Genomic DNA, 16,177 nt, shown 5'->3' on the forward strand with positions numbered 1-16,177 from the left:
TATGTTGTTGTCCTGACTCCAGTCCTGTTGTCACATAATACTTGATTTAAATTGTTTTTTTGTGCTTTTTTTTTTTACACGACCATGGCAACCACCCTTTTGACTTGGACCAATGTTGAAAAACATAACGTCAACCAAGCATAAACCGCACTAGTATGCTGGCTGGAAGCAGCCCAGTATGTCAGAGTCAGCTGCAGCCTTTATGAAACTTTAATGGCCTGTCTCTCAGTAGACATAGAGGGGCAGAGAATGGGGGTTGTGGAATAGAGATGTTAAATCCCAGATCAAAACCCCCAGTATGAAGTAGAAGTTATAATTCTCTCATGCCAAAGTGAAATTGCGTATCGTGGGAATAAAGTATCGAGTAAAACAGACTGGTGCTGTTTTTCCCCATACTGACTGGTTGAGATGCCCTTTGCCAAGTTCTCTCAGAGCTCCATATTTTCCAGCTTGCTTCTAGTTAGGACAAAGTAGCTGTGCTACATTTCCCTGACCTCTATACACTGCCTAGCTTCAGCCCATTGTATAACCTCTCCCATTAACATCAATGCCGCCCCTCCTTATGGAATAGCTTAGTTCCACTGAGGCCCTTGAGTTCCTACAATGAGTTCAATGCCCGAAAATAACTTCCACTTTAGACGTGCGCATGTTCTTCATTTTTAACTATCTGCACTATATTTCTTATATGTTTTGAAGTAACATGTCTCGTAAAACAGAAAAAAATCCCACAACAGATTGCATGCATATTGTATAGTTGTCTATGCGGTGTTGCGGTGTTAGTGGGGTTGTAAACCCCAGATGTCCCTAAAGATTTACCTTCTACTATTTCCAGTCATCTGGTAATTCACTTGGTGCCTCTGCTAATGCAGGGTAGAAGCTGTCGCGACTGTTATCTGTTATCTATGCCTGTCACTAATACAGGCATATATGACTTATTCACATATCACTCTTGATATTTTTTAGCTTTCAGTTGATGCATTGAGAATGATTCAAAGCTAAATGGCAGCTACAGCATGCATGGCAAAAAAAATGTAGATGGATTAGGTCTGGATGTGAAACATTGGGATGCAAAAAGTCTAAATGTGAGATGAAAGAGTAAATTAGTAGTGTATGCATGAACTAGATACTGCTGTAGATCACGGTAATCCCATCTATGAATCTCAATGAGTCTCAGGCGAGTGAGAAATTTGTCCAAGACAAAAGTAACATTTTCTGTTAAATTATCATGGACACTTTGAAGTGTGTTCCCCAAAAAATCTTTAGTTCAGTGCATTCCAAGTTTGGTTCAGAAAGCCAGTCCAATTCTGCCAGTTATTTGCTCATTTCTCTAAGCAGGCTCTGTGTGCTCCGCCATGGACAGACCCCCATACAGCTTCACGAAGAAGAGAAAATCGCTCAGTTTCCTCGTTGCCCTTCTCAGTTCATGGCTTGGCCTCTGTTACAGAGCACCCTTACATCCTGAACTAACCCACTGTCTCATGCCCTCTCTGACAGGGCTCTGTCCTCTGTAACAGCTTCAGTCCAAGACCAGCCTGGCTGTGTACATTTCCTGTTCGCTGTCCAGCTCAGACCTAAATCCCATCCCCTGGACCAGCTCTGTGGCTCTCAATCCACCCTCTGTTCTCTTCTGTTCACCCTGACCCCATCCTGGGACTCTTACAGATCACTGGAACCAGCAATTAAATCAGTTAACGGGTCAAATAAACAGACTAACGTATAAACCCGCATTAACAATTCATGCACAGCTACACAACATACGTAGAGGTTCAATCATATAGACTAAAATGCACCAAATAATTCCGGCATATATATTCCTCAGGATGATTTAGTTCTGATCTACAAGGTCAGTGTATTTAAAAAATACAGTCGCAACCATCTGCTTTAATACAGACATCTGCCCACAGAGTACTCCAAAATACCCTTGTCACTGAGTCAAGGGACACCAACGTGTGAGTGTATGTTTGTCTGTGTTTGAAGGATAAGACACAGGACACTCTGCATGTTTTCGAGACATAGAAGAGTAGGACAAAAACACCTTTGAGTGGTTGACCCAGAAAAGAATCGTAGATTCCTCTGTGCACGTGACTCTGCGTGCATGCAGTGTGTGTGTCCACACAAGTGTTTGTGGATGTTCGCACTGTTTGCTCTCTGTTTTTGTTTAAACATAAACCCGGTTAGACCAGTGAGCTTTGGATTTGGAACCGCTGACATGCATGCGAAGCCAAATTCATAACACATGTCGTTAGCAAATGAACTTAAGTGCTATGGTTTAATAGCCATTTATTCACCGAGTTGCCAAATGTATACTCCTTTCTGCGGGGTAACTTGTGATACTTGACATTGTTGGCCTTGCTAGAAAATGTTTTTGTCGTTGTCCATTTGTTTGATGACATTTCATTCTCTAAATATTTTCCACCTCTAAAACATGCTAAGAAATCCCTGGGCTGATAACATTAGGTCTGTCTGCCTGTGTGTGTTTGTGTGTGTGTGTGTGTGTGTGTGTGTGTGCACACGTGAGAAACTGAGGTCATTCAAGACAGTCACACTTGTTTCCTTCAAACACACAAGTGAGTGTCTGTCTGCTGACTGTGTGTGCAAATTCTAATTTGTAACCTCTCAAGTATATTTGTTGTGGCTGTGAGGGCTAATTTTAGGTTTCTCTCCCTGTAAAAGTTAACATTGAACACATTTACACAAGACCACATCCCAGCTGCTCGGCTGTGACCCAACACAGTCTGCGTTTGTTCTATACCTCCATGCACGCACTTATAGACTCACTGGACTTCATGGAGATGGTTAAGCTTGCCCTACCAAGGCCTTGCTTAGAGACCAAATACAGGCTTGACTGAGAGGAATATTAATCCGGCCTAATGATAAATGTATGTCTTGAAACTTCAGCTCTAAATGCACAGATTTTGACTTTGTTAGCCCCTGCAGTGTAGACGCAATTATGACATGTAGCTTGTTTCTCATTTAGTATTCGAGTACTTTTTCAAGAAGCAAAGTCGTTTAAGGTTGGCTATCTGCTTTCCTCTGTCCCCTCCTTCTCCATAAACATACTTTCTCACCTTTTAATATTCTTCCCTTTTTGTTTCCTCTCCACGTCCTCCTCCGTATCTACACCCTCACCTCCTGTCTGTGTCCAGGCTGTCGAGACCAGGTGCTCACACAGCCGTTCTGTGACAGCAACATCGACCCATTTTCTGTTTATCATCAGGAACTTTCTACTTAGTTGAAACTCTCCTCAAGGACAGGGAGAAAGATGGGAATATAGAGAGGGGCAGTGACAGAGAAACAAACGTAAGAACTAGGTTGCAGTGGGAAGTAACATGAATAAAAGGTGTGTTTATGTGCTCAGATTTTTCCATACTTGAGTATAGAGTGCCACAGCTACTAACGTCCATAACCGCACAACAGACTTTAAATTATGTTTTAGATATCTATATATTTATCTCTCAGATACATGACGCAGCACTATCACCTCTTGATATATATATAAAATCTGTCGACCTTTTAGCCGCGACATAATTGCCTCAACACTCAAAGACAGAAACATGCATGCACAGTGGGATATCATTGTCAGCTTCTCATGGTGTGACTGGGCAGGTGAGCCATCTGTTGCAGCATGACCAGTAAGGTGAACTTGGACGAAGTGTTACCTCATTCAGTCAAGGTGACTTACACTGTGCATAAATTGTGTCTAATATTTGTTTATATAATCATTCTCAGCTTTTTTTATTTTATTTCGGAAAATAATGATTTCAGTTAATGTGTTGTAAAATGTGCTGAAAGAGCATGTTGCACAAACATTCTTCAAATAGATCTAATGGGTATGAGTTTATCATTGAGTGTGTGTGAGATAATCTAGCCATTGTATTGGTTGATAGATGGATAAGTAATGGTGAAGTTAAGTCCATGCAAGTTACTCATTCAGTTAGTTGACTCGGTGAGCTTTCAGCATCTGGATTGTTCCCTATCGTCCCATAGACACTTCATAAAACACTCTGAATGAATGATGTGCTTGTATGAAGAGTGCGGGCGGGCGTGTGTGCGTGCGTGCGTGCGTGTGTGTGTGTATATGTGTGTGTATATGTGTGCGCACACAGATGGATGTGGGGTGACATTCGGGTGGAGAATGTCCCCATACTAACTCTTTGACAGTATAGAGGGTTCGTATTCGTACACAAGCACACACATTATGCATGTAAAGACTCAGACACACACATAGATGTATTCTGGTGGTCATTATTGCAAACAAGGCAGTGTTGTGTTGTACTGACAAACAGTTCAGTCTCTCTAATGTGTGTCTGGTTTAAATTATCCCCGGTATCTCCCAGACTAGAGGCCTCCCAGTCTCCCTTTCCGACAGGGAAAGGGAAGGTCACAGGCACATTCACGTACACATTTGATACCCTGTTTGGTAGGTGACAAGTTGCTTTCATGTTTCTGTTAATTATACTTTAGACTGCAGTGTGTCTCGTTTCTAACAAGGTTAGAGAAAAACTTGTTTGTCTCGATATACTCTTGAAATAACAAGGATAGCCAGTGTAAAAGTGTTTTCCCACTTTTGAAAGTCACTTTCATTAAAGATCACCTTCCCATTTAATTGTTGAAGGTCAAACTTTGATGTTTTCTCTGACTTGCTTTGATGTCGAGGGAAATCTGCGGCCTTTATACTGTAACGGTAGAACATTTTGACCATCCACAAAGGTGCATGCAAGTCTGTAGCTCGATTGTAACTATGACATAAGTCAAGGCAAATATTGACTTTGGCGATAGCATAGGGGAACTTGCAGTGTATATTTAGTATATTGATTAAATTTACATCTACTCCATTTTATACTAGATAGTGGCTGCTTTTACATAATTGCAGCTATTAACAGTAATTCATTTAATATGGTATTTTTGCTTTTGCATTTAATCTTCATTTAAACATTTTACACATTGCCTTGGGCTTGTACGTGAGAGAGAGAATAATACAGTGCCGCTCCTTGTGCACACCCAAAACTGTATTATGACTTCTGTTGAAATATCTTGAAAAATGTTGCTCCCATGTAAACCTCTTGCTAAAGCCCCAAATGGGGTGTTGACATTATTGAACACTAAAGCTAATCTCCGGGCTTTTTCAGGATCTTTTTTAGGAGCATGTGTGTACATGATTCTACTTATCTGCATGTTTGAAGTATAATTTCCTGCTTTTCTGTGTATGATTTACACACGAAAGTTTTTTTTAATGTGTATTTGTTTTATTACTGTATTGTTATTGTTATGTTTGCACCTAAAACCTGACTTTAATATCTCTGCCATGTTGACATTGTAATGAATTACAGACTTTAGTTTTGCAAACAAGACATACGTGACTCAGAGCCCATGACTCAGACCTTATTCAGTTGTTATTGCAGTGGAAATATGAACCTCTGTTCCTTCACTTCAAATGATTAAGCATGACGTCAGACTGTTTGCACGTTCAGACCATATGCTGATGTGATGCTGGTCCGTACTTCTGAACATACAGTGTCTCATTTGTCCAATAAATAAAAAAATAAATAATAGCTTTAATGGCTTTTAAGTTTTCATGGTGGGTTTTAGGTTGCAGTTATCATTGCCACTGTTTCTCAGTTCTGCATACCCAAAATAAGGGCGGCAATACTCTAACCCCCCCAAAGGCAGTGCATTTAGAGCTCCTAGTAAATCCTTTCTGTCTATTTCTCTCTGTGGAATGTGTGTCAGACCAGAAAGGAAGATTAGAGAGAAAGTGGGGCACCCAAAAAAGAGCAAGAGTGGGCTCTGGGGTAATCTATTTTCTCTCCATCTCTTTCTCTCTCTGTCTCTCTCTCTCTGGTCATCTCATGACACGCTTAAACCCCCTCCTTGGGGGATTTGATTGGTCAGATTCTGGGCAGCAGACTTATAGCTGCTGTTGAGCTGTTACACGCTGTGTAGAATAATATGCAAGCACTGGCTCCCAGTGATTGAAGAGCCGTATTGCCAGCTATATACTACAACAATTTATGTTTCTGTGCTTCAAGAGGTTATTTAATCGCTCCCCATTTGATGGCCTATCTGATGAGGGAGAAATGGCAACTGTGATGATTTTACGTTGTCCAAAAGGCCATTGGCCGTAGATTTAGCCCAACAGCAATAGCCTGTGTATTTGTACCCATAAATACCATGAATTGTGCATTTCTCCTCAATACACACTGTCCAACATTCCACGCAAGATTCAAGAACTGACTGTGTTCCTAAACACGCAGCTCTGAACTGACCAACTGCTTACTGACTGGATGTTACTGTTAACATTATGGTACTACATTCACAGAGACATCAAAGATGAGCGGTGGGAACCGACGACTAAGCCAGTGCTGAAAGAAACCAAAAAGAGAGAAAACTGAACTGAGCACAGAAAGACTGGGATGTAGTGAACAACTAGATCAGAGAGTGAGCAGCTTAAAAGAAGAAATAAAGGGAATACAGTAGAATAAAGGGGTAGAGGGGGGGAGGGAAATCCTCCGTGACCTACATTTGCATTGCAATCTGCAGCTGAAGCCAACATGTGCAGTCATTACATAGTACTGTACGAGTACAGTAAACCAGCAGCATACATTACCATGTCAAATCTGCCTGGAGACTGTTTGCTAGCATGGGATTTCTGTAAAGAGACCACCCTGATACTTTTCTCTTGCACTCATTCTCCTTCATTTCTCTTCTCCTCTCATGCTCTCTACTCCTGTGCAGCATGTGGATTCCAGTGATCACATTACCATACAGTACTCCTCTGCTTAGCAGTTTGTCTCCTTGCAGAAGTACCACGCTGTTTAATTTCTCTGGCGGGAATATTTGCTTAATTCATTCATTCATCCGATGACAGATTGAAGACTGTGACCAGCAAACCGCTGACATCTATGGTGATGCTCTGCAAGGCCTGTACTGAAGACTGAGGTCAGGTGACTGACTTGACCAGTAAAGAACATTCCACTGTTCGGCCATAACATACTTCTTATTTCAGCTGTATGTTCAGGATGATTGTCCTCCTGCATTGTCCTAAAGCTCTGTGGCTATATATGTAAAGGGAAACATCAATATCCTCAGAAACTCCTCATATTCTTACTGCACTGTAGGTCCATATAAGCCGTACTTAACTTAAACATTTACTTTTTCAAATCTATTTTTAATAAAGAGCCTTGACCAAACGTGTTTGACAACAATTATGGAACAGCAGTGGGTCCAATAGTTGACTCAAACATATAAAAGAGCAATTCTTCATAAGCGTTTGTGCGTATGGGAGAGGGACTCCGAGGCATGCTTGATGTATTGCATATATAATTGTTCCAATGAGAGATCTCAGATGCAGGATATATATAGTTTTAATGATGATGCATTGGGCAAAGGGAAATCAACATTCTCTGTAAATAAGGAGTAAATATATGCAGCAACTGTGCAAGATGAGAAATATCTCACAAAGCACACCAAAGAGACAGGAAAAAGGATGGTGGCAGACGGGAGCGAGGCGTTCTTCCTATCTTAATTGGTTCCCGTCCATTGCTCTAGTCTCCATTCATACCACAGTGCTATGAGACAGATGGTGAAAGAGGATACAGTAGCTCGGTAAGCATCCAAAGGAGAAGGAGAGAGATGCAGCGCAATGAGTGCATTTGTCAGCTATCTATTGTTTATCTGTGGCCTAGAGACCTCGTTAGCATTCACACTACAGAACCACACAGAGGTGACATACTGTCACACTTGCATTGGTACTCTCTGTCATCTATACTCTCTTCTCCCCCTTATCTTAACAACAAAAATCAACATATTATTTCCTGTTCCCCATTCTCTCCCACTTTTCTCTATTTTGCAATAAGCATTAGGTCAAAACTGTCAAATTTGGCTGGAATTGTATACAGTGTTCTTTAGTATTCAGGCTGCAGCCCTACAGTGACACACTGACACACTTACTGTTACCAACCTCAGCCCTTTTAGTGTAGTGTAGTCAGTCCAAAAGAACTACATCTGTATTCGTCACAAATGAGACTTAATGCAGCTTGTACTTTCCACATCAGTGGAGAGATGAGGGAATAGAGTGGAGGAGTGCAGGGAGGTCGTACAAAAAATAAGGTAGTAAGAAAACAAGAGCGTTTTGGACGATGGAGAAAGGAAGGGATAAGATGAAAATAGAAGAGGAAATTGGGAGGGCAAGAGCAGAGAAAAAGAAGAAACGAGGTCAGGGCAGTAAAGGAGGGGGAAATGGAAGCAGGCAAGGAGGAGGAGGGCAGATACCGCCTTCGAGAGAGGGGAGCAATGTAAAGGAGAGAAGGGCAAGGCCGGAGGAGTCTCATGCATCACTATTCAGGATGCATTTCACTGCATTGCAGTGGCACACTGGCACACATTCACAACTACACTTTACTTTGAGTCTCTATTGGTTATTTTAATAAATAAATGCAGTGAATATTTTTGTAGAATACACTTTTTTCTGTATTCCAATCCGCTGTATTGTTGGTCCATTGTCAATATTTTGTCACACCCAGCTGCCATTCACTATCTAAAATGTACATAAAGACACTTATATGTTAGTCTGTAGTTTTTTTTTTAAGGTGCCTTGTCATCAACAAACAAACAGCAGCAGCATGGGTTTAAACCTGGCTCATGATCGGCCCTGCGCTCTGTCTTTCTCTTATCTCTTCCGTCAGTGTTCAATGAACATGGTGCTATTTAGCACAAGAAAGGGCTGATACAGTGTAAACTGGTAAGTAGTTAAAAGTCCTCGTTAGTGTTAATGTTCTTTTACAAGCTACTGTATTTTCATGGCCGCATGTTCAGGGCTAAGTGTTGACATGTTGTACTTTCCCTGTGCTGATGTGGCAAATTCAGTATTGGTTCTTTTGCTGACATTCTTTGGTCAATGTCAGCACATTTTCACCAATGTGCATGTTTTAATTTCTGCTCAACACTGGTATTTAGACAATCTAAATTCCTTAGTAAAACCGATATCGTAGACAACACAAAGTGAGTTGAGATTTCACCATACAAGTCTGCAGTTTAGAGACATTCCCAAAGAGCAAATCAATTCATACAGCACCAATACTATTACTACACAGCTCTATCACACCCATCAACCAGGTATGACTCATTTCCAACTGCACTCTTGCATCATTTTTACAGCATGTGCAATAGGCCTCATTATTCTATTCTCTGTCCCGCCGCTCCTCTTTTCTTTCAACACCTCTGCTCATCTTCTCCTCCTCTGCCCTGTGTCCTTCCTTTCCCTCCTCCTGTCTTTGCATGACAGCTGTTGGGAGCTGTAGTCAGACACTCCAGAGTTTGTGTGTGTCAGTAGCACTGGTCACACTGCAGCAGGTGCGTGTGTGTGTGTGTGTGTGTGTGTGTGTGTGTGTGTGTGTGTGTGTGTGTGTTCGCCTGCCCACACGTATGCATGTGTTGGTGACCATAGAGAGGCTAGACTTACTGGCTGTCGAGTGGATGGGTAGGGGAAGCTACCTTTCTGTCAGCAGCTATTGATGAATGAAGACTATTAGAGCAGACTATTATAAGCACTTGACCTTGGAGGCCATGCATATTTGTATCCCCACATTTATCTTCCCTTTACCTCGTACGAATAGTATATTAGTTATGTTTGATCACTTGTTTTACAGCTCCTTCAGCTCCCAGCATTATTAAAACCTCTAACAATCAGCCACTTGGTTTATTGTTTACTTCAAAAAGGAAATTGTAGACACTGACGGAGCAGAAATATAAATCAATGAATGAAATCCTAGCCTGTGTCTGTGCTATGTGGGTGGCTCCATCTGGGTATGCCAACTGCTCGTGTGTTTGTGTGTGTGTGTGTGAGATATTATTCAAGATGGGTCTATCTAACGTTTTTTTAAACTTTTTGAAATCATGTCACTGACGGTTTTTCGGTCTAAAATCCCCCAGACGCGTTCAATTGGAGGCCAACATGAAGAGGAAAAGATATATTCTTAAATTTAGCTGGCTAAGTAGCCTTAGTGTTTTCTCCAGCTCTCTAATTAATGAACAGATCCCCTCTGTCCAGCTGGGTGTGTGTGTGTGTGTGTGTGCTGTTATGGGTGTGTGTATCCAGCTGTATGGTCTCCAGCCTCTTATCAGTGTAACCACTGGCCCGTAGTTAACGGCGACCATCTGGTGTCCATACCGAGTTGGTTTTAGCTAGCAAGCCTCTGTGATCTTCATGTCAAAACTACTTCAGCCACATCACTCTCTCTTTCTCCATTTTTCATTCCACCCTTTTGCTCTTTACCCTCCTTCCCTCACCGGTTCGTTTTTTTTAAATGAATGTATGCTGTAGATATTCAACATATACTTTTCCAACCATTTCCTCCCTTCCTTTATCTCTTCTCCCTAAATCACACACATTTCACTCTTCAGATCAGCTTTCCCTCCATCCTCTGATGACAGGCTGAGATCTGTGTGAGGACGCAGACTGGCTTAGTGGGTTCCACACTTCCGTTAGCTGGTTAAACAGAAATTAACCATGGGTCTTATTTGCAAAAAGGGGAAACCACTGCCTTTTGTAAAGTGGGGCGTTACACATCAAGGGTTTATTTAGTATTCATAGTATTATTAGTATACATAGTATCATAAAGTAGAGTAGTGTTTTTGAGCTATGAGCATAAGTTATCATTTACATCATATACATGTTTGCCTTTGATGTTTTAATGTTGATGACTGCAATGGTTTAAACAGGAGAAAATCTAATGTTTTTTGTTGTTCTTGAAATAAATACATAAACAGTCCCAGGTCTAGCTATATGTTCTTCTGCAAGTGTACTGATATGTTGAGATTTCACTGCAGTTATAATCTGCCGGCACATAGGAGAGGGTCGTCATGTCATATTGATTCCTGCCGCATTGACGCCATTATTATTGATGGTCTCAGATTGCATCCAATAATTGAACGTTCTCATAGCAACCATGTTTCCAAAGCATTAATACATCAACCTTTAAATTGACTTTCCCAACAAGTCACTTTTCTGCATTCTTACAAAATGCTCAACACACACACACAGAGACAGACACACACTGTCTGTGTCAGCACAGTGTGACATTCCAAGGAACAGACCGGAAGGGGGTTGAGGACAGAGACAGACTTGGCAGCTCAACATCAAATTGCCATACTCTCTCTCTCACTGTCGCACACACACACACACACACACACACACACACACACACACACACACACACACACACACACACACACACACACACACACACACAACTATCACCTCCGTCACAAATGTCCCTAGACCACTGAGACAAAAGTTTCCACAGAAAGCTGAAATATCACAGAGAGACAAAGCTTTGTTCAAGTTATATATACAAAGTAGCGGTTTCTTACAAGCAACCTGACAGAGAGAACTAATAAAAAGCTCCGAGACAATCTGTTGACTTTATAGCCTACCGTATATCCTTGCTGATTTCCGAGGCCGGGGATGGCTGGTGTTTTACATTATGTGGCCAGATTTGCATTTCTTTGTCAAAGTGGCTCGTGCTGCCTACTTGCTCACTGGGTTTCAACCAAAAAAAGGACATCGGTTTAGCATCGTGCACCAAAGAGTCAAGCTTCCACTCTATAAGTGTATGTGTCTGTTCTCTACTGTTTAAGTGTTGGTGCTTTAGGGATAATTACAAGCCTCTGAAACAACCATGTCACACAGATGCTATTTCTACTGACAGCCAGCTATGCCACACTACACATACGTGTGTGTGTGTGTGTGTGTGTGTGTGTGTGTGTGTGTGTGTGTGTGTGTGTGTGTGTGTGTGTGTGTGTGTGTGGTAGAGAACTGGAGCTGGCAATGAGGCTATTTCTATCCAGGGGTCAGTCGGTACTAGACAGAGTAGACAATGTGCGTTAGCAGCCACTTTATCCTGAAAGCAACAGAACAACTTCCCACAAACGGGGCAGATTGGCCTGATCACCTTTAACACTTCCTCTGACCACATGTGATATGTGGTTGAAACCAACATCACAATAAGAATAATAGTTTTCATAATATCACCATCCCAATATGGCCAAATTTGCAAAATCACAAAATGTACATCATCAACTTCACTCATTTATACCGGCGTAAATTGCAAACGACAACATTGACTTCGTCCTACCACTCGCTGCAGTGTTATGGATTATATTGGCCCGCATCTGTAGGCTGTGTGTGTCATGCTTCCCAAAGACTATGGCATATCAGTGACTTCACACATGACAGAAAACAAAACGGTCCTAACCTTCCAACTGTTCGAGCCCACGTCAGATTGTGTCGGGCACACGCATTGATTACACAATCACACACACACTGTTTCCACACTAACCGGATGTCATGGCAGAGGCCACATTGACTACCTGCTGTGAGACGGAGAGACGAGTCTCTTTCACACATGGAGTATGTGGTATTGCTGAATTATTTAAATTCAACAAAAGACTTTTCTCATGATTATCATCTCGCTATTGTGGAAACGGTCTTAGTTTCAAGGCGCAGTTACCTGAACTTTGTGCCCGTTTGTGCTCATGGCATGGGAGGAGTTTTTTATGCCTAAAACCACGTCTTGAGCAATGCTACCGTCTATAAAAGGGGTTTCTTGAAAGGAAGTGCGCTATTCAGTGGAACTCTATTCACATGGAAATGGAGCTATTTCAATAATCTTACAAAATCTGACTTGAGTGTGAGCTAGAGTTTAATCTATCTATCACACCCATACACCCGCACTGGTGGCACACCTGTGTGTAGAGTCAAGAGCACATTTTGATTCTCGTATATGCCTCCTATCAAATCCAGGAGTGTGGGTAGAACAAATGAATAATCACCTGAAACCAAACCCCCCTCTAAGAAACATTTGCCAGCACTAAATCCTACTTCTTCGGCCGTGTGGCCTCCTTGTGGCATCTCTCCGCCACACCCTCTAGAATAACAAGCAGTCATAGTGAGGGTGAGATGGGCAGATGGATGGATGGATAGGATGACTAAACAAGTCAACGCAGGAATGAATGAGCATTATGGTTCTGTAAAACAGAAAGGCCTTTTATGGTATGTAGTAGCCACACCCTCTGCAATAACAAGCATGTGGGGTAGGAAAAAAATGAATGAATGGATAGAGGAAAAATGTTGAGGACATAATGGTCTCAATGGGACTGACTTAAATGATGTATTGGTGAAATGTAGGAGAAAGTTGTAATGTGTCATCTAGCATCACTTAAGCCTGCGTTAGTTTGCCTAGTCCTCCTTTCACTGAGCAGTCAAAAGCACACTGAGCTAATGTCTGCTAGGACAGATGCAGATTGTCTGGAAACCAGTTTATAATCACACAGTGATTCAGACCCGTAACTACAGATGCTGTTCCACTGGTTTAGATTGGGTGATTGGGTCTGAAATCCAGTTGAAAATGTCACAATTGTCCCGGTGCACATAGTGTTCCCTGTTTAGAGGAGTTTTCTTTTCTTTTGTAACATCCAAATCACCATGAGGGTTGTAGGCCAAATCCGCAGCCTCTTGCATTTGTTTTGGCCGGATTCCGATGAAGTAAAAGACAATTTTTTTTGTGTGTGGTATAAATTGCGAGTGTGAGTGAGTGACGGCTCTGTGTGTGTGTCTCTGCATGCAGCAAGGACTGTGCTGACAGCAGAATGGCTTGCTCTGTTGGAGGGAATTCACACTTCACATCAGATCATCCCAACCAAACTGTCTTTCTCACACACACACACACACACACAAGCACACACACACTGAAAGAGGATCACTCTTCTTCTGCTACACTGAACAGAATGTTGCAAGAACTCCACACAGTTTCATACAAGATATCTGTGGCCCCACCATGACACACACACACACACACACACACACACACACACACACACACACAGCCGTGCTTCGACCCCACAGAGAAACAGACTAGTCATACTGAGCAGCCAGACAATAGTTCTGTCAATCAACGTCAGACGCTGCTTAGCTGTCGTGCCTGAGGCCTTCCAGTGGCCTGTGTGTGTGTGTGTGTGTGTGTGTGAAGGAAATTGACACTAGCCTCAAGCACATTTACAAGGCTCCAACTTCCCATCACTTCCCTTGACCTGAATGTGTGGGCAGTTTGTAACTCGGTGTTTCCCCACTGATTACCACAGTGGAGAGAGTGGGGGTCAATTGTTACAGGTGTTTCATTTTAAAAGTCCAGACATTTATTTCCAGCAGTGAAGTCACTCTCAGTGTTGTATGAAGTTGATGAATTAACAACATTAGACCTCTGTGTAGTGTACTACATCTTTACTGTACTACAACCATTTTCTCCAGGTACGTATATATTTAGAGGTTCTGCAAAATGATTTGGCTGCAGCCCTAAAAACAACTTTTTGTTCCTCTCTCTGTTCATTTTCACACTCATGGAAATTGAAGTCACTTAAGGTAGTTCATGTAAATAATATTCTTTTTTGTATGTTTTATGTCTTTCAGGCGGGACCAAAGACATTGGATCGTCATTGACCAGGATGTGTATGAGACATCGCAGCATAGAGGCTAAACTCAAACACTTCTCCATGTAAGCAACATTACACAGACTGTATTACTGTTTATTCGTCTCTCCTTAACTACACAGTACAACACTATTGACATTTACCAACCTACAGGATCTGATATAATACATCCCTTGTGCATTTTGGAGAATAAATGTGATATGAGACTAGTCTTAGATTTTGAATATTGTAATATGGGATAAGTGTAGTCTTTTACTGGTCTTAAAGACATTAAAGTGGTGTAATTTTGTCAACTAACCAGATGATTATAGCTGTTATATTATTTTCCTTAACCCACTGTATCCACGTTACTGATGATTATTAATCAAAAACCTCATTGTGTAATTATCTTTTGAAAGCCCCAATGGTCAACGCCCCTATATCACCCAGCCCTAGGTTGTCCTTATTTAATTTGTTCAGTGTTTCCTATATTACTAACAGTTAGTTTATTTTTACCCAAACGGTGCTAACAGTGCCACTCCAATAATATGGTCTGCATTCAAATTCTTATCTCCCCACATCCTCCATGTCTTGACATTTTGTGTGTGTGTGGGTGAGAATGCCTCTTGGTGTGGAATGCTGGTCAAGAGACGATTTGTCTGGCAACACAAGCATCCATAACGTTTCAGTGTAGTCACACACACCACATCTCTCTCTCTCCCTCACACACACTACACAAGGGTCTCTCTAATTTCGGTTGGCATTTCAGTAAAGATTCCACTTGGATCTCCATAGCAGGGCTGTCCATAGGGGGGGTCACCCACCCACTAACACGCGCACTTTGGAGAAATGTCTGCAAGAGAGAGAAGTCTAATTTTAGTTTCATGCAGTAAGCCTGCAGCTGCCTACCTCTCACACTCGCAGCCTCCTCAACACACTCTCAAATGCATCTCAAATACACAACGAGCACAGTTGGGCAATGATTGACAGATTGACTTCTTACTTCCTCCTGTGACACACAGTCAGACGTAAGCAGAGCTTTTCTTCTCAGTCTGTTTTTCTCCCCTTTCTTTCTGCCTGTTAATGATTGGCAGACAGGACCATACAGTGTATAGACAGACAGGCAGAACCAGACTAATGTGTTTTTATGTATGGCGTCTCGCCGCTACTTTACAATCAGGCGACAGATATACTGATAAACGTGCTATTTTACATCTTATAAATAGGGTGTTTGGCTCTATGCTCGGTCAATAAAACTTATTTTTTGATGCAAATCATTTACGAAAACTGTAAACCCAAGCAGTTCATGTTTTAGATTAATTTAAATTGTGTCACGGTTATCATTTCAAAAGGTTAGGCTTGAATTGTCTTGAATCTTTTAACTGGTCAAGCTTATAAATTAGTATCTTGCTTTTTTCACAGGGCTTTCCTGGAGGGTCTGATCAACCCTCTCCAAGACCAGATGGAGGAGTGGAAAAGAGGAGTCAACACTTTGGACAAGGACCATGCTAAAGGTAGGACAAACTAATGTAACCCCCCCCACACACATGCACACACACACACAGAAAGTAACATAACATGCTGACCCAGAAATTACTTTGACATGAGGACACATCTTTAACATTTACAGCAATGTAAAGGCCCAATGACAATGTTATTTACTTTCATGATGACTTAAAACATAGTTTCACATGCAGGTTGCCATACGATTTTT

At 41.7% G+C, this 16,177-nt stretch overlaps 1 protein-coding gene across 1 annotated transcript in view; it reads left to right on the forward strand.

The window, feature by feature from the left end:
- The window catches only part of LOC306745363 (protein MTSS 1-like), a gene marked incomplete at its 5' end in the record, with an annotated part of 43,267 nt that overhangs the window by 13,565 nt on the left and 13,525 nt on the right, over window positions 1-16,177 (forward strand). Inside the window, 2 exons of the mRNA XM_079228136.1 lie at window positions 14,465-14,549; window positions 15,886-15,977. Coding sequence (XP_079084262.1) covers window positions 14,465-14,549; window positions 15,886-15,977 — 177 coding nt within the window. The remainder of the gene's footprint in view (window positions 1-14,464; window positions 14,550-15,885; window positions 15,978-16,177) is intronic.

Source organism: Taurulus bubalis (genome assembly GCF_910589615.1).
Source record: "Taurulus bubalis genome assembly, chromosome: 12".
NCBI lineage: Eukaryota > Metazoa > Chordata > Actinopteri > Perciformes > Cottidae > Taurulus > Taurulus bubalis.